At 53.2% G+C, this 24,179-nt stretch overlaps 2 protein-coding genes across 2 annotated transcripts in view; both read right to left on the bottom strand.

Annotated features, from left to right (window-relative positions):
- Window positions 1-759, bottom strand: part of dctn1 (dynactin subunit 1) — an 87,285-nt gene extending 86,526 nt beyond the window's left edge. Inside the window, exon 1 of the mRNA XM_033046497.1 lies at window positions 615-759. Coding sequence (XP_032902388.1) covers window positions 615-692 — 78 coding nt within the window. The 5' untranslated portion in view covers window positions 693-759. The remainder of the gene's footprint in view (window positions 1-614) is intronic.
- Window positions 745-21,421, bottom strand: LOC116989325 (N-acetyltransferase 8-like). The gene is made up of 3 exons (XM_033046627.1): window positions 20,183-21,421; window positions 11,496-11,567; window positions 745-943 (listed from the first exon to the last, which is right to left on the bottom strand). The coding sequence occupies exons 1-3, from the start codon at window positions 20,836-20,838 to the stop codon at window positions 745-747; spliced, it is 927 nt and encodes a 308-aa protein (XP_032902518.1). The 5' UTR covers window positions 20,839-21,421.
- Between the last annotated feature and the right edge of the window lie 2,758 nt (window positions 21,422-24,179).

Here is a 24,179-nt window from a genome sequence, read left to right on the forward strand (position 1 = left end):
AGCTTAAACCAGCATCTGCAGTTCCATGCAGGCTACTTGCACAGAACCCCTGTAACCAGTGTTGTTCACTCATCCACCCTCTCTCCCCGTCACTACAGGCTGCCCGAGCCACACAATGTACTGCAGTGCCTCAGCCTGGCTCCTCATCCGCAGCTCACACACTCACACCCAGTACATACAGCAAGGTACACTACACTAGTGTGTCAACCTCACCCCCATCCCTCACACACACCCAGTACATACAGCAAGGTACACTATACTAGTGTGTCAACCTCACCCCCATTCCACACACCCAGTACACGCAGCAAGGTACACTACACTAGTGTGTCAACCTCACCCCCATCCCTCACACACACCCAGCACATGCAGCAAGGTACACTACGCTAGTGTGTCAACCTCACCCCCATCCCTCACACACACCCAGCACATGCAGCAAGGTACACTACACTAGTGTGTCAACCTCACCCCCATCCATCACACACACCCATTACACACAGCAAGGTACACTACACAGTGTGCCCACCTCACCCCCATCCCTCACACACACTCACACCCAGCACATGCAGCAAGGTACACGAGTGTGTCAACCTCACCCCCATCCCTCCCCTCCATACCCGCTGCTGTCGTTTGCTGCCGCTGCGGGAGGTGGGGAGTGGGGGAGCCGCCGCCCCCGGGCTCAGAGCCGGTCTCATGGCTGCGCGCCCGGTGCCCGCTGCTCGCTCCCTGCTCAGCTCAGCTCCCTGCTCAGCTCACTCCCGGTGCCCGCTCCCTGCTCAGCTCAGCTCCCTGCTCCTTGCTCAGCTCACTCCCGGTCCGGTGCCACTGCCGCTGTTCCCGGTGCTGTTGCTGCTGTTGCTGCTGCTCCCGGTGCCGCTGCCAGCCCCACTTCGGTGTCGCCGGTGCCGCTGCTGCTCCGGGTGCCGGGTCCGGGTCCGGGTCCGGCCTGCAGACACACAGACAGACAGGCGGCGGCGGCAGCAGCAGCTGATGGGGCAGACGCTGCGTCAGTGCGGACGCTGGGTCCTAGCGCTCGCCACACCGCATCACATCACGTCGCCGTCTGTCTGTCTGTCTGTGTCCTGTCTGTCTGCACTCTCCCCCCCCCCCCCCGGTGTAGGGGCTCAATCCCCAGCACCCCCGCCTCTCCCCCCACCCGGCCTCACTCTCACTCACACTCACACTAACACTAACACTCACTCACGCACTCTCACACTCACACTAACACTAACACTCACTCACCCACTCACTCTCCCACTCACTCTCCCACTCACTCTCCCACTCACTCTCACACTAACACACTCTCACTCACTCCCAAACTCACTCTCACACTCACACACAACTACCGCCCACACACCCCAACTCAGTATTACATCTCCGTTTTTATATTCTAATCCTCTCCAAATAGAAACATAGAAATTAGGTGCAGGAGTAGGCCATTCGGCCCTTCGAGCCTGCACCGCCATTCAATATGATCATGGCAGCATTGCATTTGTCATCTTTGCTAACAATTCAACTAGCAGATTGACCTTTCAGAATCATGCATCAGACTGCCCTTTCCACCTGGGTTTTCTGATTTCTGTGCTGTATGACTATGATTCACGCCAGCTCATTCACATCCTTTATTATAGTGTTGGCACCAGAAAAGCACAGTCCAGCAGTGGCCCCCACCACAAAGGCTGTACCATCATCTCCTTCATTTATATCCTACCACACAGTTAATGGCCCATCGGCCCAACTTGCAGGTGCCAACCAACATGTCCCACCTGCCTGCCCATATCCCTCCAAACCTGTCCAATCCATGTACCTTTCTAAAAGTTTCTTAAACGTTGCAATAGTCCCAGCCTCAACTACCTCCTCCGGCAGCTCGTTCCATTAGATTTCTATTAAATCTTTCCTCCCTTAAACCTGTGTGCTCTGGTCCTCGATTCCCCTACTCTGGGCAAGAGACTCTGTGCGTCTACCCAATCTATTCCTCACATGATTTTGTACACCTCTATAATATCACCCCTCATCCTCCCGGTGCCTTGCGTTCCAAGGAATAGAGACCCAGCCCACTGAACCTCTCCCGATATCTCAGGCCCTCGAGTCTTGGCAACATCCTCATGAATCTTTCCAGCTTGACATCTTTCCTATAACATGGTGCCCAACACTGAACACAATATTCTAAATGTAGCCTCACCATTATTTTATCAACTGCAACATGACTTCCCAACTTCTATACTCAACGTGCCAAAATACTTTTTGATCACCCTATCTAGCTGTGACACCACTTTCAATGAACTATGTTCCTGTATTCCTAGATCCCTCTGCTCTACAACACTCCCCAGAGCTCTACCATTCAGTCGGTCCTGCCCATGTTAGACTTCCCAAAATGCAACATCTGACTTTTCTCCGTATTAATCTCCATCACCCATTCCTCAGCCCACCTGGCCAATCGATCCAGATCCTGCTGCAATCGTTCACAACCATCTTCACTATCTGCAAAACTACTCACTATAATATCCACCTATCACTTGCCAGGCTCTGTGCCAGCCATCACCTCTGTTCCAGTTTCCTCTCTCCTCAGTCTGAAGAAGGGTCCCCACCTGTCCATTCCCTCCACAGATGCTGCCTGACATTGTGAATTCCTCCTGCACTTTAGCCCAGCGTCTACATTCTCTTGTATCTCTACTTGTTACACAAATGTCTCTTTGTTCCTCAATAGTCCTTCAGCCCATACAAAAAGTACACGCACATCTGATTAGTCATCGCAAAACATATCATCTTGCATTTTCCAAGATTAAATTCCATCAGCCCTTTCTCTGCCCATTATACAAACATCAGCTGAGAGATGAAATTCAATGCTTAGAAACTAGTTAAGCCGTGGCAGGATAATGACAAAAGGCAAAATAAATGAGAGACTCAGGGCTTAAAGGGGAGTACTGTAACATACACACATCACACGATAACACAAGCTTCATTAGAGCTACCACATCCTTCTTGTAATGCGGCAAACAGAACTGGAGTGTGTAGAGGAACATAAAAACATGAGATGCACATTTAGGGTGGACAGTCAGAGCATATTTCCATTTTCTCCAGGGATGCTGTGTGGCTCTATGCTGCCCGACCCACTGAGTTACTCCAGCACTTTGTGTCTATCTTCTCCCACTTACCCCTCAGAACTCCTTTAAATGTTTCCCCTCTCACCTTGGGCCGTGTAGTTGTCGACTACCCTGGCCCACCTGTTGTAGTGTGGATGGGGATTATGTTAGGACACATAGAGTCAGCAATGAGGATGGCCAGTGGACACTAGGACCCAGGAGCTGCCTGCCTTCCCCACACACCACCATTCCGCAGCAACTGCAGCGCCTGGAAAAATCACCACGGCAACCAAAGCCCCGGATACCCCATCGCATCATCGCATCGGGCAATGCAGAGCAACGCAGAGGCTGGACATGCAGAGAATGCACGAGGCAGGGAAGCATGGGGGGGGAGAGAGGTGTTGGATGGGGTGAGGGAGGGGAGATGTCAGACAACAACACTGGTGAGGGGGGAGAGGTACTAGGGTGGCTGGGGAGGGGGGAGTGGTGGGGGAATGGTGGGGGTGATGGTGATGGTGGGGGAATGGTGGGGGTGGGGGTGGGGGAGTGGAGGGGGTGGGAGTGGGGGTGGGGGAGTGGAGGGTGGTGGGAGTGGGGGTGGGGGAGTGGAGGGGGTGGGAGTGGGGGTGGGGGAGTGGAGGGGTTGGGGTGTGGGGGAGTGGGGGAGTGGAGGGGGTGGGAGTGGGGGTGATGGGGGTGGGAGTGGGGGAGTGGAGGGGGTGGGGGGTGGGAGTGTGGTGGGAGTGGGGGTTGGGGGTGATGGGGGTGGGAGTGGGGGAGTGGAGGGGGTGGGGGGTGGGAGTGTGGTGGGAGTGGGGGTTGGGGGTGATGGGGGTGGGAGTGGAGGGGTGGGGGGGTTGGGGTGTGGCGGGAGTGGGGTAGTGGAGGGGGTGGGGGGGTGAGGGAGTGGGCGAGTGGTGAGGAGTGGAAAACAGTGTTGGGGGGTTGCCAGGAAAGTGGGGGGGGGGGCGTTGGTCAAGGGAGTGTTTGGAGCAATGGTGGGAGAGAGTGTAGGGATGGGGCAAAGCAGGGGTCAGAAGGGGGGAAGTGGGGGAATAAAGGTAAGTGGGGGGGAAGGTGGTGCTGAAAGAGGGTGGGGGAGTGTAGCCCTGTGGGGGGAGGATTCTGCCTATAACCCCTACCCCTCCCCTCACTGCAGCTTCCTGTAACCTGGGGGTGGGGGAGATTTCTGTGGGGGAGGGGCAGAGGTATGTGTGGGGAGGGCCATGTGGACCGTTCTTTGGGGGGGGGGAGGGTGGGATCACGAAGATGAGGAGATAGAGGAAGAAACACTGCAGGGACGCAGTGAGGGGTCACAGGAGGCTGCAGTGGGGGGAGGGGTGGGGGTTGAAGGGGGGTAGGGGTCAGAGGGGGGAAAGGGGTTACAGGAGGCTGCAGTGGGGGGAGGGGTCAGGGGGGAGGGATTACGGGAAGTTGCAGTGGGGGGAGGGGTAGGGGTCAGGGGGGGAGGGGTCAGGGGAAAGGGGTTACAGGAGGCTGCAGTGGGAGAAGGGGTCAGGGGGGAAAGGGGTCACAGGAGGCTGCAGTGGGGGGAGGGGTGGGGGTTGAAGGGGGGTAGGGGTCAGAGGGGGGAAAGGGGTTACAGGAAGCTGCAGTGGGGGGGAGGGGTAAGGGTAGGGGTCAGGGGGAAAGGGGTCACAGGAGGCTGCAGTGGGGGGAGGGGTGGGGGTTGAAGGGGGGTAGGGGTCAGGGGGAAAGGGGTCACAGGAGGCTGCAGTGAGGGGAGGGGTGGGGGTTGAAGGGGGGTAGGGGTCAGGGGGGAAGGGGTTACAGGAAGCTGCAGTGGGGGGAGGGGTAGGGGTAGGGGTCAGGGGGGGAGGGGTTACAGGAAGCTGCAGTGGGGGGAGGGGTAGGGGTAGGGGTCAGGGGGGGAGGGGTTACAGGAAGCTGCAGTGGGGGGAGGGGTGGGGAGGAGGTGACGTTGGTGTTGATGAGGGAAGGGCGGGGAATGGTGCTGGGGGATTTTAGCAAGGCATTTGATCAAATCCCCCACAGTTGGCTGAACCAGAAGTTTAAGATGCATGGGATCCACGGTTGGATACAAAGTGTCGCGGCAAGACAAAGGGCTGTGTGTTTTAGTTGCATTTAGAGATACAACTTGGAACCAGGCCCTTTGGCCCACCCAGTCCACAATTCTACATTTAGTGGTATGTAATGAACCAGATTTGATCATGGAACTCAAGGTAAAGGAACCATGAGGAGGTAGCGACCACAGCATGATGTTTTAATCAGTAATTTGAGATGGAGAAGGTGAAATTGGATGTGTAAGAAAGCGAATGACATTTTGGCCTTTATAAGAAAGCGAATGGCATGTTGGACTTTATAACAAGAGGAATCAAATATAGGAGCAAAGAGGTCCTTCTGCAGTTGTACAGAGCCCTAGTGAGACCACACCTGGAGTATTGTGTGCAGTTTTGGTCCCCTAATTTGAGGAAGGACATTCTTGCTATTGAGGGAGTGCAGCGTAGGTTTACAAGGTTAATTCCCAGGATGGCGGGACTGTCATATGCTGAGAGAATGGAGCAGCTGGGCTGGTACACTCTGGAGTTTAGAAGGATGAGAGGGCATCTCATTGAAACATATGATTGTTAAGGGCTTGGACACACTAGAGGCAGGAAACATGTTACTGATGTTGGGGGAGTCCAGAGTCAGGGACCACAGTTTAAGAATAAGGGGTAAGCCATTTAGAACGGAGACGAGGAAACACTTTTTCTCACAGAGAGTGGTGAGTCTGTTGAATTCTCTGCCTCAGAGGGCGATGGAGGCCGGTTCTCTGGATACTTTCAAGAGAGAGCTAGATAGGGCTCTTAAAGATAGTGGAGTCAGGGGATATGGGGAGAAGGCGGGAACGGGTTACTGATTGTGGATGATCAGCCATGATCACATTGAATGGCGGTGCTGGCTCGAAGGGCCAAATGTCCTACTCCTGCACCTATTGTCTATTGACTATTATGTCGGTATTACTGTTGAGCAAAAGGGACTACAGAGGCATGAGGGAGGAGCTGGCAAAGTTGACTGGAAAGGGACCCTAGCAGGAATGACAGTGGAACAGCAATGGCAGGAACTTCTGGGAATAATGTGGAAGATGCAGGATCTTTTCATTCCAAAGAGGAAGAAAGATTCAAGGGGGAGAACGAGGTGACCACGGCTGCAAGGGAAGTCAAGCTCAGTATAAAACTAAAGGAGAAGGCGTATAACATAGGAAAGATTAGTGGGAAGCCAGAGGATGGGGAAGCTGTTAAAGAACAACAGAAGGTAACTAAAAATGAAATACAGGGAGAAAAGATGAAATATGAAGATAAGCCAGCTGATAATATAAAAGAGGATAGCAAGAGTTTCTTCAGTTATATAAGGAGTAAGAAAGAGGCTAGAGTGGACATTGGCCGCTGGAGAATGATGCAGGAGAAGTGATAACGGGGAATAAAGAAATGGCAGAGTAGTTGAATAACTTTGTTGCATCAGTCTTCACAGTGGAAGACACCAGCAACGTGCCTGAAATTCAAGAGAGTCAGGGGGTGGACATTAGTGGAATGGCTATTACTAAAGAGAAGGTGCTTGGGAAGCTGAAAGGGCTGATGGTGGATAAGTCACCTGGACTGGATGGACTGCACCCTCGGGTTCTGAAAGAGGTGGCTTCAGAGATTGTGGAGGCATTGATAGTGATATTTCAAGATTCACTAGAGTCAGGAGTGGTTCCAGATGATTGGAAAATGCCAATATTACCCCGCTGTACAAGAAGGGAGCAAAGCAGAATAGTGGGAACTATAGGCCGGTTAGTTTGACTTCAGTGGTTAGTAATATTTCAGAGTGCATTCTAAAGGATGAGGTTACGGAGTACTTAGAAGTTCACGATAAAAGGCCAAAGTCAGCATGGCTTTGTGAAGGGGTGGGTGTTGCCTAACAAATCTGCTGGAATTCTTTGAAGAAGTAAATAGCAGGACAGCCAAAGGAGAGTCAGTAGATGTTGTTTACTTAGATTTTCAGAAAGCCTTTGATAAGATGCCACACGTGAGGTTGCTAAGGAAGATGAGAGCCCACGGTATCAAAGGGCAGATACTAGCATGGATAGCAGGTTGGCTGGATGGCAGAAGGCAGAGTGGCAATAAAGGGGGCTTTTTCTGGTTGGCTGCCAGTGACTAGTGGAGTTCCACAGGGGTCGGTGCTGGGGCCGCTACTCCTCACGTTGTATATTAATGATTTGGACGAGGGGATTGAAGGCTTTGTGGCCACGGGTGCAGATTATATGAAAATAGGTGGAAGGGCAGGTAGTGTAGAGAAAGCAGGGACTCTGCAGAAGGACTTGGACAGGTTGGGAGAGTGGGCAGAGAAGCGGCAGATGGAATATACAATAGCAAAGTGTACGTCATGCATTTTGGTAGTAGGAATAAAGGCGTAGACTATTTTCTAAATGGGGAGAGAATACAGAAGGCACAAAGGGACTTGGGAGCTGGTGCAGGATTCCCAAAAAGTTAATCTGTAAGTCGAATCATTAGTAAAGAAAGCAAACTCAATGCTAGCATTTATTTAAAGACGGCTTGTATACAAAAACAGATATGTAATGTTGAGGCTCTATAAGGCGCTGGTCAGGCTGCATTTGGAATATTGTGAGCAATTTTGGGCCCCATATCTGAGGAAGGATGTGCTGGCTCTGGAGAGGGTCCAGGGGAGGTTTACAAGATTGATCCCAGGAATGAGTGGGTTAACCTATGATGAGTGTTTGTCGGCACTGGGCCTGTACTCGCTGGAGTGTAGAAGAATGAGGGGGGACCTCATTGAAACATACAGAATAGTGAAAGGCTTGGATAGAGCGGATGTGGAGAGGATGTTTCCACTAGTGGGAGAGTCTAGGACTAGAGGTGATAGCCTCAGATTTAAAGGACATTCTTTTAGGAAAGAGATGAGGGGAAATTTCTTTAGTCAGAGGGTGGTGATTCTGTGGAATTTCTTGCCACAGACGGCTGTGGAGGTCAAGTTTAAGTGGATTTTTTAAGGTGGAGATGGATAGATTGTTGATTAGTACGGGTGTCAGAGGTTATGGGGAGAAGGCAGGAGAATGGGGCTAGGAGAGATACTGAATGGCCTAATTCTACTCCTATCACTTATGACCAAGCAGTGATCACAAGTTGACTAGTTCTATTTTACACACTCGTGGATGGTGTTGCTCTGGTTGGAGGTCTGTGGAGGATGGATCTGCGGCGGAGGGGAGGGGTGTGTGGGGGAGGGGTCAGTGGCCGGAGGGGTCAGTGGGCGGAGAGGTCAGTGGGCGGAGAGGTCAGTGGGTGGAGAGGTCAGTGGGGGAGGGGTCTGTGTGGGGGTGGGGTCTGTGAGGAAGGTGGGTCTCTTGGGGAGGGATCTGTGTGGGGGTGGGGTCTGTGGGGAAGGTGGGTCTCTTGGGGAGGGGTCTGTGTGGGGTGGGGTCTGTGTGGGGGAGGGGTCTGTGTGGGGTGGGGTCTGCGTGGGGGAGGTGTCTGCGTGGGGGAGGTGTCTGATTGGGTGTGGGGTGGGGTCTGCGTGGGGGAGGTGTCTGCGTGGGGGAGGTGTCTGCGTGGGGGTGGGGGAGGTGTGGGGGAGGTGTCTGCGTGGGGGGTGGGGGAGGTGTGGGGGTGGGGTCTGTGTGGGGGAGGGGGCTGTGTGGGGGAGGGGTCTGTGTGGGGGAGGGGGCTGTGTGGGGGAGGGGTCTGTGTGGGGGTGGGGTCTGTGTGGGGGAGGGGTCTGTGTGGGGGAGGGGTGTGTGTGGGGGTGGGGTCTGTGTGGGGGAGGGGTCTGTGTGGGGGTGGGCTGTGTGGGGGAGGGGTCTGTGTGGGGGAGGGGTCTGTGTGGGGGTGGGGTCTGTGTGGGGGTGGGGTCTGTGTGGGGGAGGGGTCTGTGTGGGGGTGGGGTCTGTGTGGGGGAGGGGTCTGTGTGGGGGTGGGCTGTGTGGGGGAGGGGTCTGTGTGGGGGGGGGGTCTGTGTGGGGGTGGGGTCTGTGTGGGGGAGGGGTCTGTGTGGGGGTGGGCTCTGTGGGGTGGGGTCTGTGTGGGGGAGGGGGCTGTGTGGGGGAGGGGTCTGTGTGGTTGTGGGCTCTGTGGGGGTGGGGTCTGTGTGGGGGTGGGGTCTGTGTGGGGGAGGGGTCTGTGTGGGGGTGGGGTCTGTGTGGGGGAGGGGTCTGTGTGGGGGTGGGCTCTGTGGGGGTGGGGTCTGTGTGGGGGTGGGGTCTGTGTGGGGGAGGGGTCTGTGTGGGGGTGGGGTTCTGTGTGGGGGATGGGGGCTGTGTGGGGGAGGGGTTCTGTGTGGGGGTGGGGTATGTGTGGGGGAGGGGTCTGTGGGGTGGGCTATGTGGGGGTGGGGTCTGTGTGGGGATGGGGTCTGTGTGGGGGAGGGGTCTGTGTGGGGGTGGGGTCTGTGTGGGGGAGGGGTCTGTGTGGGGGAGGGGTCTGTGTGGGGGTGGGGTCTGTGTGGGGTGGGGTCTGTGTGGGGGAGGGGTCTGTGTGGGGGAGGGGTCTGTGTGGGGGTGGGGTCTGTGTGGGGGAGGGGTCTGTGTGGGGTGGGGTCTGTGTGGGGGAGGGGTCTGTGTGGGGGTGGGCTCTGTGGGGTGGGGTCTGTGTGGGGGAGGGGGCTGTGTGGGGGAGGGGTCTGTGTGGGGGAGGGGTCTGTGTGGGGATGGGGTCTGTGTGGGGGTGGGGTCTGTGTGGGGGTGGGGTCTGTGTGGGGGAGGGGTCTGTGTGGGGGTGGGCTCTGTGGGGGTGGGGTCTGTGTGGGGAGGTGTCTGTGTGGGGGTGGGGTCTGTGTGGGGGTGGGGTCTGTGTGGGGGTGGGGTCTGTGTGGGGGTGGGGTCTGTGTGGGGGTGGGGTCTGTGTGGGGGGGGGGTCTGTGTGGGGGTGGGGTCTGTGTGGGGGTGGGCTATGTGTGGGGGTGGGGTCTGTGTGGGGGAGGGGTCTGTGTGGGGGTGGGCTCTGTGGGGGTGGGGTCTGTGTGGGGGTGGGGTCTGTGTGGGGGAGGGGTCTGTGTGGGGGAGGGGTCTGTGTGGGGGAGGGGTCTGTGTGGGGGTGGGGTCTGTGTGGGGGAGGGGTCTGTGTGGGGGTGGGCTCGTGGGGGTGGGGTCATGTGTGGGGGTGGGACTCTGTGGGGGAAGGGTATGTGTGGGGGTGGGGTCTGTGTGGGGGTGGGCTCGTGGGGTGGGGTCTGTGTGGGGGTGGGGTCCTGGTGGGGGAGGGGTCTGTGTGGGGGTGGGTCTGTGTGGGGATGGGGTCTGTGTGGGGTGGGGTCTGTGTGTGGGAGGGGTCTGTGTGGGGGTGGGGTATGTGTGGGGGGGGGGGTCTGTGTGGGGGAGGGGTCTGTGTGGGGGTGTGGGGGGTGGGGTCTGTGTGGGGGGAGGGGTCTGTTTGGGGGGAGGGGTCTGTGTGGGGGTGGGGTCTGTGTGGGGAGGGGTCTGTGTGGGGGGAGGGGTCTGTTTGGGGGAGGGGTCTGTGTGGGGGTGGGGTCTGTGTGGGGGTGGGGTCTGTGGGGAAGGGGGTCTCTTGGGGAGGGGTTGCTCTGGTTGGAGGTCTGTGACGAGCGGGGATTATCATTGTGACCCGTTGTTTCATGGAGTCAAAGTGTGTAGAGCTCAGAAACAGGACCTTTGGTGCACTTGTCCATGCTGACCAACATGCCCCATCTAAGCTGGTCCTATTCCCCGTGCTTCCCCCGTGTCCCTCTAAACCTGTCCCAAGTGTCTTTTAAATGTTGTTACAGTCCCTGCCTTAACTACCTCCTCTGGCTGCCCGTTCCATACACCCACCACCCTCTGAGTGAAAAAGTTACCCCTCAGGTTCTTATTAAACCTTTCCTCTCTCACCTTAAACCTCTGGTTCTTGATTCCCCTGGATAAATGATCTATCAATTACTTCTCTCCTTTGTACACTCTCATGATTTTGTCCCCTCAGCCTCCTGCGCTCCAAGGAATAGAGACCCAGCCTGCCCAAGCTCTCTCTGTAGCTGACACCCTCGGGTCCTGGCAACATCCTCGTGAATCTTTCCAGATTAGTGCCATCCTTTCCATGACAGGGTGACTAAAATTGACCGCAATACTCCAAATGATTCTCTGCAATACAAGTTAGTGTGGTGGAGGCAAATGTAGACAGACATTTGGTGAAGTTGTGGATAGTGAGGGTTCATCAAAGGATCCAGCAGCATATGGAGCATGTGGACAAAGAAAGGCAGCTGGGTTTCATCTGGACCAGTGGCAGCTGATGCACTGTCAAGTCTAACGCAAGAAGAGAGTCTACAGTAAACGGCAGAACCCTGGGGTGTTCAGATGCTGAACAGGCAACCAGCTGGAGTTCAGCAGGTCGGGCATGAGGGAAGCATGGTGCTGCCGTCCACACACACGCACGCACGAAGGGCCTCTCCACGCCCAGGTGCTGCTCAACTCACTGAGATCCTCCGCTAGATTGTTTGACAGCATTGATGCCCAGAGGGTACTTGGGGTCCAAGCTCCTGAACTCCCTGCCAGTGGCAGCACAAGTAGATAGAATGGTAAAGAAAGCGTATGATATACTTGGTGTTGGTCAGGGCAGTAAGTGGGAATCGAGAAGTCAGGATGCAGCTTTATTGTGAGACTGCGTTTGGAGCTGGGAAGGGCAGTAGGTCAGAAATTGGAAGGAGTGTTGGGAAGGTGGAGTTTAGGATCAGTGAGATTCAACGGGGAAACAGGCAGGGAGGGGGGGAAGAAAGGTGCTGATGCTGCTGGGCCTCGCTGATGCAAGGAGTATTGTGTTGAGCAGTTGAGCTTGGAGCCTGGATCAGTGTTTGGGACTATGATGTTGTGGCCATTGGGAAACATGGTTGTGAGATGGACAAGATTGGCAGTTCAATGTTGTGGAGTTTCCATGTTTCACACGTGATGGAGAGCGAGGTAAAGAGGTGGTGGAGTTACATTACTGATCATGGAGACTATCACGGTGGCACTCAGAGAGGACATACTGGATGGTTCATCCACTGAGGCGGAGTGGCTGCAGCTTAGAAACAAGAAAGGTGAGAGCACTCTAACGCGATTGTACTATAGGCCGCCCAGTAGCAAGCGGCAGATAGAGGAGCAGATATGTAGACAGATGACTGAAAGATGCCAAAGCAACAGGGTTGTCTTAGTGGTGACTTTAACTTCCCCAATATTGACTACGACTTGCTCAGTGCCAGAGGCTTAGACAGGGCATAGTTTGTGAGATGAATTTGTGACCTTGTGTTGGGAACTGAAGTGTGATCAGTGGAAGAGCATCTTGGGATAGTGATCACAACTTCATATGTAGGAAGGAAAGAATGGTGAGTCTGTGGAATTCTCTGCCTCAGAGGGCGGCGGAAAGTTCTCTGGATACTTTCAAGAGAGAGCGAGATAGGGCACTTAAAGATAGGGGATGTGGGGAGAAGGGGTATTGATTGTGGATGATCAGCCATGATCACATTGAATGGCGGTGCTAGCTCGAAGGGCTGAATGGTCTACTCCTGCACCTATTGTCTATTGTCTATTGAAATGCAGATGCTGATTCAAACCGAAGATAGACACAAAATGCTGGAGTAACTCAGCGGGACAGGCAGCATCTCTGGAGAGAAGGAGTGAGTGACATTTCAGGTTGATACCATTCTTCAGGCTAGTCAGGGGAGCGGGAAACGAGAGATATAGACAATGATGTAGAGAGATATAGTACAAATGAATGAAAGATATGCAAAAAAAGTAACAATGATAAAGCAAACAGGTCATTGTTTGCTTGGTGAGAATGGGAACCTGGTGCGACTTGGGTGGGATGGGATGTAGAGAGAGGGAGTGCAAGGGTTATATGAAGTTAGAGAAATCAATGTTCATACCACTGGGCTGTAAGCTGTAAGCTGCCCAAGCAAAATATGAGATGCTGTTCCTTCAATTTGTTATTAGCCTCACTCTGACAGTGGAGGAGGCTTAGGACGGAAAGATCAGTGTGGGAAGAAGGGGAATGAAAGTGTTGGGCAACCGGGAGATCAGGTAGGTCCAGGCGGACTGAGCGGTGGTGTTCAGCGAAACGATCGCCTGGTCTACGTTTGGTCTCGCCGATGTATAAGTCCACATCTTGAACGATGGTACAGTAGATGAGGTTGGAGGAAGTGCAAGTGAACCTCTGCCTAACCTGATAAATCGCCAGGACCTGATGGGATCAATCCCAGGTTACTGAGAGAAACAAGAAAAGAGATTGTGAGAGGCTTGACAAAGATCTTTATGTCTTCTCTAGCCACAGGCGATGTCCCAGAAGACTGGAGAGCAGCCAATGTTGTTCCTTTGTTTAAGAAGGGAAGAAGAGAGAATCCAGTGGATTATACATTGGTGAGCACCACATTAGGAAGGGAGATATTGGAGAGGATTCTCCGGATAGGATGCACTCCGTTTGTACGGGAATGGATTAATTAGGGATAGACAGGATGGCTTGTAATTTAGAAAGCAAGATCAAGTCTTTGGATCGAGTTTTTTCAGGAGGCGATGAAGGTGATTGATGACAGTTGGGCAGTGGATGTTGTCTGCATTTACCTTACTAACATCTTTAGTAAGGGTTGTGGTGGAGGCCAATATTCAGGCTGGAGGTCGGTTACCAGTGGAGTTCCGCAGGGATCTGTGCTGGGACCTCTGCTGTTTGTGATATATATATAAATAACTTGAATATAAATGTAATGGTTTGGTTAGTAAGTTTGCAGATGACATCAAGATTGTTGGGGTCACAGACTGTGAGGAGGGTTTAGGTTTATTATTGTCACATGTATTAAGGTGCAGTAAAAAGTTTTGTTTTGCCTGCTATCCAATGTTCAGATACACAAATGTTAAATACAATTGAGCCAAACTCAAGTCTAATAGATAAAGAAAAGAGTTAAAAGAGTAGAGCAATTGTATTGGATAACAGTAGCTCATTCTCTGGGAAGAGCAGAGAGTTGCCATTCTCAGACAGCATGTAAACCATGGGGTATAGCTCAGTAACAATACGTGGAGGCTATGGAGAAGGGGTAGAGGAGGTTTACCAGAATGCTACCTGGATCAGAGGGTTTCAGCTACTGGGAGAGGTTGGACACACTTGGATTGTTTTCTATGGAACGGTGGAGGTTTGCGTTTCAGTTCAGTTTATTGTCACGTGTACCAAGGCACGGTGAAATGCTTTTGTTGCGCACTAACCCGTCATTGGAAAGACAATACATGATTACAATCGAGCCGTCCACTGTGTACAGATACATGGTCAAGGGAATATCAATAATGTTTAGTGCAAGCTGAAGCCAGTAAAGTATGATCAAAGATAGTCTGAGGGTCCCTGTTGTAGGTAGATACTAGAAACATAGACCATAGGTGCAGGAGTAGGCCGTTCAGTCCTTTGAGCCAGCACCGTCATTCAATATGATCATGGCTGATCATCCACAATCAGTGTTCAAAAGGGAACTGCAGATGCTGGAATATCGAAGGTACACAAAATTGCTGGAGGAACTCAGCGGGTGCAGCAGCATCTATGGAGCGAAGGAAATAGGCGACGTTTCGGGCCGAAACCCTTCTTCAGACTATTTCCTTCGCAGTCTGAAGAAGGGTTTCGGCCCGAAACGTCGCCTATTTCCTTCGCTCCATAGATGCTGCTGCACCCGCTGAGTTCCTCCAGCAATTTTGTGTACCATCCACAATCAGTACCTCATTCCTGCCTTCTCCCCATATCCCTTGATTTATTTAACCCTAAGAGCTAAATCTAACTCTCTCTTGAAAACATCCAGTGAATTGGCCTCGACTGCCTTCTGTGGCAGAGAATCCCACAGATTCACAACTCTCTGGGTGAAAAGGTTTTTCCTCATCTCAGTCCGAAATGGCCGACCCCTTATTCCTAAACAGTGATCCCTGGTTCTGGACTCCTCCAACATTGGGAACATGTTTCCTGCATCTAGCCTGTCCAATCCCTTAAGAATGTTATGTTTCTATAAGATCTCCTCTCATCCTTGTAGATTCCAGTGAATACAAGCCCAGTCGACCCATCCGTTCATCATATGTCCCAGTCCTGCACTGCTCTCCAGTTGTGGTCGGATGATTCAGTTGCCTGCTAACAGCTGGGATGGAACTACTGAGGGCCGACCTGACACATGTATATAATATTATGCGAGGCATAGATAAGGTTAAGAGTCAGGCGCTTTTTCCAGGGTGTAGGGGGAGGGAGAGTTGTTTACACAGAGGGTGGTGGGTGGCAGGAACACATTGCCAGGGGCGGTGGTGATGGAGGAGGAGGAGGAGGCAATAGTTTGACGGCATCATGTTGTGGGCCGAAGGGCCTGTTGTTGTGTGAGGGGGGGGGGGAAGCGTTGAGGCGGGAATCGCTGAGAGGCCCCTTCATCCGGCCCGCTGCCGGGGGTGAGGGCCCGGTGCTGTGTGTGTGTGTGTGTCGGGGCCCCGGGCGGTGCTGTGTGTGTGTGTGTGTGTGTGTGTGTGTCGGGGCCCCGGGCGGTGCTGTGTGTGTGTGTGTGTGTGTGTGTGTCGGGGCCCCGGGCGGTGCTGTGTGTGTGTGTGTGTGTGTGTGTGTCGGGGCCCCGGGCGGTGCTGTGTGTGTGTGTGTGTGTCGGGGCCGGGACGGACGGACTGACCTGTCGTCGCCGCCGCTATAGGATCTTTGCTGCGGATCAACTTCACTCGGGGAAACTTGGACGCCTCCGGCACTTCCGGTTCACTTTGTACCTCACTTCCGGCACCGCGCGGCCGCTCCACGTCCCCGCCCCGTGACGTCACCAGCTCACCGCCCCCACACGTCACCACGTCCCCGCCCCCTCACCCAGACCCGCCCCCACAGCGTCACCACGCCCCGCCCCCTCACCCAGACCCGCCCCCACAGCGTCACCACGCCCCGCCCCCTCACCCAGACCCGCCCCTCTACGTCACCACGCCCGCCCCCCTCACCCAGACCCGCCCCGCTACGTCACCACGTCCCGGCCCCCTCACCCAGACCCGCCCCCACAACGTCACCACGTCCCCGCCCCCTCACCCAGACCCGCCCCCGCACGTCACCACGTCCCCGCCCCCTCATCATACCCGCCCCTCTACGTCACCACGTCCCCGCCCCCTCACCCAGACCCGCCCCTCTACGTCACCACGTCCCCGCCCCCTCACCCAGCCCCGCCCCACAACGTCACCACGCCCCGCCCCCTCACCCAGACCCGCCCCCTCTACGCCCGGCAGTGACGCTGATCCGTTGGTCACCTAGCGACCGGCGGCGGTTCCGCCCCCCTCGCCCTCTCCCTGAGTGTCCACAGGGGCTGGGCCCAGGGACAAGGACAAGGACAAGGGTGTCCACACTCTGCTGCACCCACCCTCACTGTAGGTCAGTGTCCACACTCTGCTGCACCCACCCTCACTGTAGGTCAGTGTCCACACTCTGCTGCACCCACCCTCACTGTAGGTCAGTGACCACACTCTGCTGCACCCACCCTCACTGTAGGTCAGTGTCCACACTCTGCTGCACCCACCCTCACTGTAGGTCAGTGACCACACTCTGCTGCACCCACCCTCACTGTAGGTCAGTGACCACACCACTCACTCCCTGCTGGACAAGCTTCATAGAAACATAGAAACTAGGTGCAGGAGTAGGCCATTCGGCCCTTCGAGCCTGCACCGCCATTCAATATGATCATGGCTGATCATCCAACTCAGTATCCTGTACCTGCCTTCTCTCCATACCCTCTGATCCCTTTAGCCACAAGGGCCACACCTAACTCCCTCTTAAATATAGCCAATGAACCGGCCTCAACTACCCTCTGTGGCAGAGAATTCCACAGATTCACCACTCTCTGTGTGAAAAATGTTTTTCTCATCTCGGTCCTAAAATATTTCCCCCTTATCCTTAAACTGTGACCCCTTGTTCTGGACTTCCCCAACATCGGGAACAATCTTCCTGCATCTAGCCTGTCCAACCCCTTAAGAATTTTGTAAGTTTCTATAAGATCCCCCCTTAATCTTCTAAATTCTAGCTAGTTGAAACCGAGTCTATCCAGTCTTTCTTCATATGAACATACTGCTGGATGACAAATATATACACAGAGTGCTGGAGTAACTCAGCGGGTCAGGCAGCATCTGTGGAGAACATGGATAGGTGACGTTTCAGCTTGGAACTCTTCAATCTTTAGAGTCATACAGTACGGAAACTTGCATAGAGTCATAGAGTGATACAGTGTGGAAACAGGCCCTTCAGCCCAACTTGCCCACACCGACCAACATGCCCCATCTACACTAGTCCCACCTGCCCACATTTGACCCATATCCCTCAAAACCTGAGCGATCCATGTCCCTGTCCAAATGTCTTTTAAATGTTGAGATAGTACCTACCTCAACTACTTCCTCAGGCAAGGACAAATGGTATGACCTTACCAACCATGGTCTTGGAGGGGAGGATGCTCCTCAACTGCATCCTGAACATTACAGCTCACCCTCTCCATGGCACACTGGTCAAGCTGAGGAGCACCTTCAGCAACAGACTGGTTCCACCAAGATGCAGCACAGAATGCCACAGGAGATCCTTCTTCCCTGTGGCTATCAAACTGTACAATTCCACCCCCTTCTGTCGTGGGGTAGACTGAGACTGACTCCCCTCGACGTCCCCTCCCCCTCCCCCAATCTTTGCACACCCCCCAAGTCTTTCCATTTGTCACTTTAACCTCATGTTTCATGTATTTTGTGCTTTTATGACTGTTGGCAAATTGATTTTCGTATAGTATGTGACAGAACAGGTTGTGGGGAGGTACGTGGATGACGTGCTGGTGGGAATGTACTGTGAGACTAATAGATTTCAAGCATTTAATTCCAATGTTTCAAACATAGATTCCAATGTTTTAACACCATTGTATTTAAAATTCTGCAGTCAAAGAGTTACACAGCACAGAAACAGGCCCTTCTGCCCAACCAGTCCATACCGACCCACATGCCCCATCAAAGATAGTCCCACTGGCCCTGGTGTGGCCCATATCTCTCTAAACCTTTCCCACCCATGTACCTGGCCAAGTGTCTTTTAAATGTAGTTACTCAACATTTGGTAGACCAGAGTGTTGGTATGTTGTGTGTTGGTGAGCTGAGCACAGCCTGTAAATCTAAACAGAGGTCAGGATGGATTGAAGGGCCTGTCGTACGCAGTACCACGGGCTGAGGCTTCGACTCACGGGGAGAGGGGCTGAGGTGTGGTGTCATGGAGAGGGTGAGGGGTGATGGCTAGAGTGCGTGAGGGGTCATGGCTAGAGGGGTCACGGGGAGAGGGGGTGAGGGGTCACGGGGAGAGGGGTCATTGGGAGAACGGGGTGAGGGGTCATGGGGAGAGAGGCTGTGGGGTCACGGGGAGAGGGGGTAGAAACAGAAACATAAACTAGGTGCAGGAGGAGGCCATTCGGCCCTTCGAGTCAGCACAGCCATTCATTGTGATCATGGCTGATCGTCCCCAATCAATAACCCGTGCCTGCCTTCTCCCCATATGCCTTGACTCCACTAGCCCCTAGAGCTCTATCTAACTCTCTCTTAAATCCTTCCAGTGACTTGGCCTCCACTGCCCTCTGTGGCAGGGAATTCTACAAATTCACAACTCTCTGGGTGAAATTTTTTTTTCTCACCTCAGTCTTAAATGACCTCCCCTTTATTCTAAGACTGTGGCCCCTGGTTCTGGACTCGCCCAACATTGGGAACATTTTTCGCTTGTCCAGTCTCGCTTGTCCAGTCCTTTTATAATTTGATATGTTTCTATAAGTACCCCCTCATCCTTCTAATTTGTGGGGTCACGGGGTGAGGAGTCATGGGAAGAGGGGGTGTAGTGTCACGGGGAGAGGGGGTGTGGGGTATCGAGGGGGGGAGTGGGGTCTCGGGGAGAGGCTGTTTGCCAGCCTGGCTGGCAAACAGGAAGCAAAGAGTAGGAGTAAACGGGTCCTTTTCACAATGGCAGGCAGTGACTAGTGGGGTACCGCAAGGCTCAGTGCTGGGACCCCAGCTATTTACAATATATATTAATGATCTGGATGAGGGAATTGAAGGCAATATCTCCAAGTTTGCGGATGACACTAAGCTGGGGGGCAGTGTCAGCTGTGAGGAGGATGCTAGGAGACTGCAAGGTGACTTGGATAGGCTGGGTGAGTGGGCAAATGTTTGGCAGATGCAGTATAATGTGGATAAATGTGAGGTTATCCATTTTGGTGGCAAAAACAGGAAAGCAGACTATTATCTAAATGGTGGCCGACTAGGAAAAGGGGAGATGCAGCGAGACCTGGGTGTCATGGTACACCAGTCATTGAAAGTGGGCATGCAGGTGCAGCAGGCAGTGAAGAAAGCGAATGGTATGTTAGCTTTCATAGCAAAAGGGTTTGAGTATAGGAGCAGGGAGGTTCTACTGCAGTTGTACAGGGTCTTGGTGAGACCACACCTGGAGTATTGCGTACAGTTTTGGTCTCCAAATCTGAGGGAGGACATTATTGCCATAGAGGGAGTGCAGAGAAGGTTCACCAGACTGATTCCTGGGATGTCAGGACTGTCTTATGAAGAAAGACTGGATAGACTTGGTTTATACTCTCTAGAATTTAGGAGATTGAGAGGGGATCTTATAGAAACTTACAAAATTCTTAAGGGGTTGGACAGGCTAGATGCAGGAAGATTGCTCCCGATGTTGGGGAAGTCCAGGACAAGGGGTCACAGCTTAAGGATAAGGGGGAAATCCTTTAAAACCGAGATGAGAAGAACTTTTTTCACACAGAGAGTGGTGAATCTCTGGAACTCCCTGCCACAGAGGGTAGTCGAGGCCAGTTCATTGGCTATATTTAAGAGGGAGTTAGATGTGGCCCTTGTGGCTAAGGGGATCAGAGGGTATGGAGAGAAGGCAGGTACGGGATACTGAGTTGGATGATCAGCCATGATCATATTGAATGGCGGTGCAGGCTCGAAGGGCCGAATGGCCTACTCCTGCACCTAATTTCTATGTTTCTATGTTTCTATGAGAGGGGTGAGTTGCTGAGCTTGGCCAGGAGGTTATGGGGCAGCACGGTGCTGTCCCTGCCCCTGCCCCTGCCCCTGCCCCTCCACCTGTCCCTGCCCCTCCACCTGTCCCTGTCCCTGTCCCTGTCCCTGTCCCTGCCCTGCCAGCGTGAGCCGGTAGCGGTGGATGGTGTAGTTGGTGAGCTTGGCGAGGAGGTTGGGTGGCAGCACGGTGCTGGTCGGCTGGAAGCCCATCTTGAGGTAGAGGTGTTGTGCTTCAGTCTGGATGAGTGAGGTGCTGAGGACCACTGCGGTGAAGCCACTGGTGTGGGCAAAGGCCAGCACGGTACGGCACAGGGCCTTGGCGATGCCCCTCCTGCGGTGGGTGATGGCCACGTTCAGGCGCTTCAGCTCCAGCTCAGCGGGCGAGGCGTTGGAGGGCACAACACCCACCGTGCCCACCACCTGCCCCTGGCACTCGGCAACCCAGAAGCAGCCGCCCTCTCGGCCCAGGTAGTGGCTGGCCGGGTCCAACAGGTCCGCCCGCAGGTTCTGGTTGATGAGGGAGGACCAGACATGCCGCAGGAGCTGGTGTACGGTGGCCAGGAGCACCGCGCCCAGACCCAGGGCCAGTACGGGCGGCAGGGGCAGAGCCAGGAGCAGCCCCAGCACCAGCCCCACAGCCACCCACACCCACCACTGTCCCAGCAAGTGTCGGCGTGCCCGAGGGAAGTGTTCCCACACCCCCGCCGTGTACAGCTCTCTCACACGCTGACCGTCACAGTCACCATAGCAACGGATGCTGAACGGCTGCATCCTGACACTGGTCCCGGTCACTGGTCCCGGTCACTGGACACTGGTCCCGGTCACTGGACACTGGTCCCGGTCACTGGACACTGGTCCCGGTCACTGGACACTGGTCCCGGTCACTGGTCCTGGTCACTGGTCCCGGTCACTGGACACTGGTCCCGGTCACTGGACACTGGTCCCGGTCACTGGACACTGGTCCCGGTCACTGGTCCTGGTCACTGGTCCCGGTCACTGGACACTGGTCCCGGTCACTGGTCCCAGTCACTGGACACTGGTCCCGGTCACTGGTCCCGGTCACTGGACACTGGTCCCGGTCCCGGTCACTGGACACTGGTCCCAGTCACTGGACACTGGGTAGCCGATGCTGGTCACTGCCCACTGCTTATCATTCACCCCTTGCTGGTTATCAGTCAATCGTTGCTAGTCATCACTCACTGGTTACTGATCACTGGTCGCTGGTTACTGATCACTGGTCGTTGGTTACTGATCACTGGTCGCTGGTTACTGATCAATGGTCGCTGGTTACTGATCACTGGTCGCTGGTTACTGATCACTGGTCACTGGTTACTGATCAATGGTCGCTGGTTACTGATCAATGGTCGCTAGTTACTGGTTACTGATCACTGGTCGCTGGTTACTGATCACTGGTTACTGGTCGCTGGTTACTGATCACTGGTCACTGGTTACTGATCAATGGTCGCTGGTTACTGATCACTGTTTGCTGGTTACTGATCACTGGTCGCTGGTTACTGATCACTGGTTACTGATCACTGGTTGCTGGTTACTGATCACTGGTCGCTGGTTACTGATCACTGGTCGCTGGTTACTGATCACTGGTCACTGGTTACTGATCACTCGTTGCTGGTTACTGATCACTGGTCGCTGGTTACTGATCACTGTTTGCTGGTTATTGATCACTGGTCGCTGGTTACTGGTCGCTGGTTACTGGTCACTGGTTACTGATCACTGGTCACTGGTTACTGATCACTCGTTGCTGGTTACTGATCAGTGGTCGCTGGTAACTGATCACTGGTCGCTGGTTACTGATCACTGGTTACTGATCACTGGTTGCTGGTTACTGATCAGTGGTCGCTGGTTACTGATCACTGGTCACTGGTTACTGATCACTGGTCACTGGTTACTGATCAATGGTCGCTGGTTACTGATCACTGGTTGCTGGTTACTGATCACTGGTTACTGATCACTGGTCGCTGGTTACTGATCACTGTTTGCTGGTTACTGATCACTGGTTACTGATCACTGGTTGCTGGTTACTGATCAGTGGTCGCTGGTTACTGATCACTGGTCACTGGTTACTGATCACTGGTCACTGGTTACTGATCACTCGTTGCTGGTTACTGATCACTGGTCGCTGGTAACTGATCACTGGTTGCTGGTTACAATTTGCTGGTTATCAGTCACCGGTCACTGGTTACATTCGCTGGTTCTCAGTTGCTAGTTACCACTCGCTGGATGCTGGTTACCACTCGCTGGTTGTCAGTCACCTGCTGCTGGTCATCGCTCGCTGGTCGCTGGTTACTGCTTGCCGGTTACTGTTAACCCTGAACAAGAGCGTAGTGTGAGTGAAAAAGTTACTTTTATAACAATGAAACAGGTTCGCTTGTTAATACACAGACAACTCACAAACGTTTGGTAGACCAGTTCAAAACTTTACTTATTATCGGCTGATGGAAGGGAGGGAGAACTCTAATCAAGTGAGCAACACAGACACTTCACTGTCCTCATCCACTTCCCCAAACAACAGAATTACATCGCATTATATAGTGTTTTTTGTCACCGTAGCACATTCCACAAACATTGTCAGGGGTACAGAGAATAAAGATTACTACAGGATGCGCCTGAGTTGTCTTGTCACATCAGCTGCATCAAAGGCATCTTGTCATATGGTACAAGGACTTTACATATCAAAGGCATTGGGCATTTGGTACAAGATACTTGCATATCAAAGTCATCAGTCACTGCCTACCTCAAAGGATCGGACATTTGGTGCAAGGTATTTTACATATTAAAGACATCGGCCATTTGTCAATACCCCTTAGTGAGATCAATCTAACTTCTTCTCTCATCAAATGGTAGACACATGTTATAGTCATTCATTATCTCAATACACAGCAACCTGAGGCAAGCCTAGACTTGCCTTTCTGTATTAATCTACTGGAGAACAGCCTGATTTGAGACTAAATATAAGTTGTGAGCTGGCCCAGGAATCCATTTAACATCATTCAGCCTTATCATTAGTACGGCCTCCCCTCACCCTCCTCACCAACATCGTGTAAAACTGCAACATAACATCCTACATCAACAGTCAATACACACAAAAAGCTGGAGTAACTCAGTGGGACAACAGCATCTCTGGAGAGAAGGAATGGGTGACATTTCGCGTCAAGACCCTTCTTCAGACTGGTTAGGGATAAGGGAAAGGTAAGATATAGAGGATGATGTGGAGAGATAAAGAACAGAGAGGTCTGTGATGGAATGGGAGGGAGAATTAAAGTGTTATTCACATTCTCCTTCCCATTTCCACACAGACCTTTCAGTCCTCGGTCTCCTCCATTGTCAGAGTGAGGCTAAACGCTGATGGGAGGAACAGCATCTCATATTTTCCTTGGGCAGCATACCAGTGGTATGAATATTGATTTATTTAACTTCAGGTAGCCCCGGTCTTCCCTCTCTCTCTTTAACCCTCCCCCACCCAAGTCGCACCAGCTTCTCATTTTCACCCTACAAACAGCTGACAATGGCCTGTTTCCTTTCTCAGCAATGCTTTTTTGCATATCTTTCACTCATCGTTCCTTATCTCTCCACATCATAGTCCATATGTCTTGTTTCTCTTATCCCTAACCAGTCTGAAGAAGGGTCTCGACCCGAAACTTCACCCATTCCTTCTCTCTAGAGATGCTGCCTGGCCCGCTGAGTTACTCCAGCTTTTAGAAATATAGAAAAATAGGTGCAGGAGTAGGCCCTTCGTGCCAGCACCGCCATTTAATATGATCATGGCTGATCATCTAAAATCAGTACCCCGTTCCTGTATTTTCCCCATATCCCTTGATTCCTTTAACCCTGAGAGCTAAATCTAACTCTCTCTTGAAAACATCCACTGAATCGGCCTCCACTGCCTTCTGTGGCAGAGAATTCCACAGATTCACAACTCTCTGGGTAAAAAAGCTTTTCATCATCTCAGTCCTAAATGGCCTACCCCTTATTCTTAAACCGTGACCCTGGTTCTGGACTACCCCAACATCAGGAACATTTTTCCTGTATCAAGCCTTTCCAGTCCTTTAAGAATTTTATATGTTTCTATAAAATGCAGTTGTACAGGGCCCTAG

The sequence above is a fragment of the Amblyraja radiata genome, chromosome 1 (genome assembly GCF_010909765.2).
Source record: "Amblyraja radiata isolate CabotCenter1 chromosome 1, sAmbRad1.1.pri, whole genome shotgun sequence".
In the NCBI taxonomy this organism is placed as follows: domain Eukaryota; kingdom Metazoa; phylum Chordata; class Chondrichthyes; order Rajiformes; family Rajidae; genus Amblyraja; species Amblyraja radiata.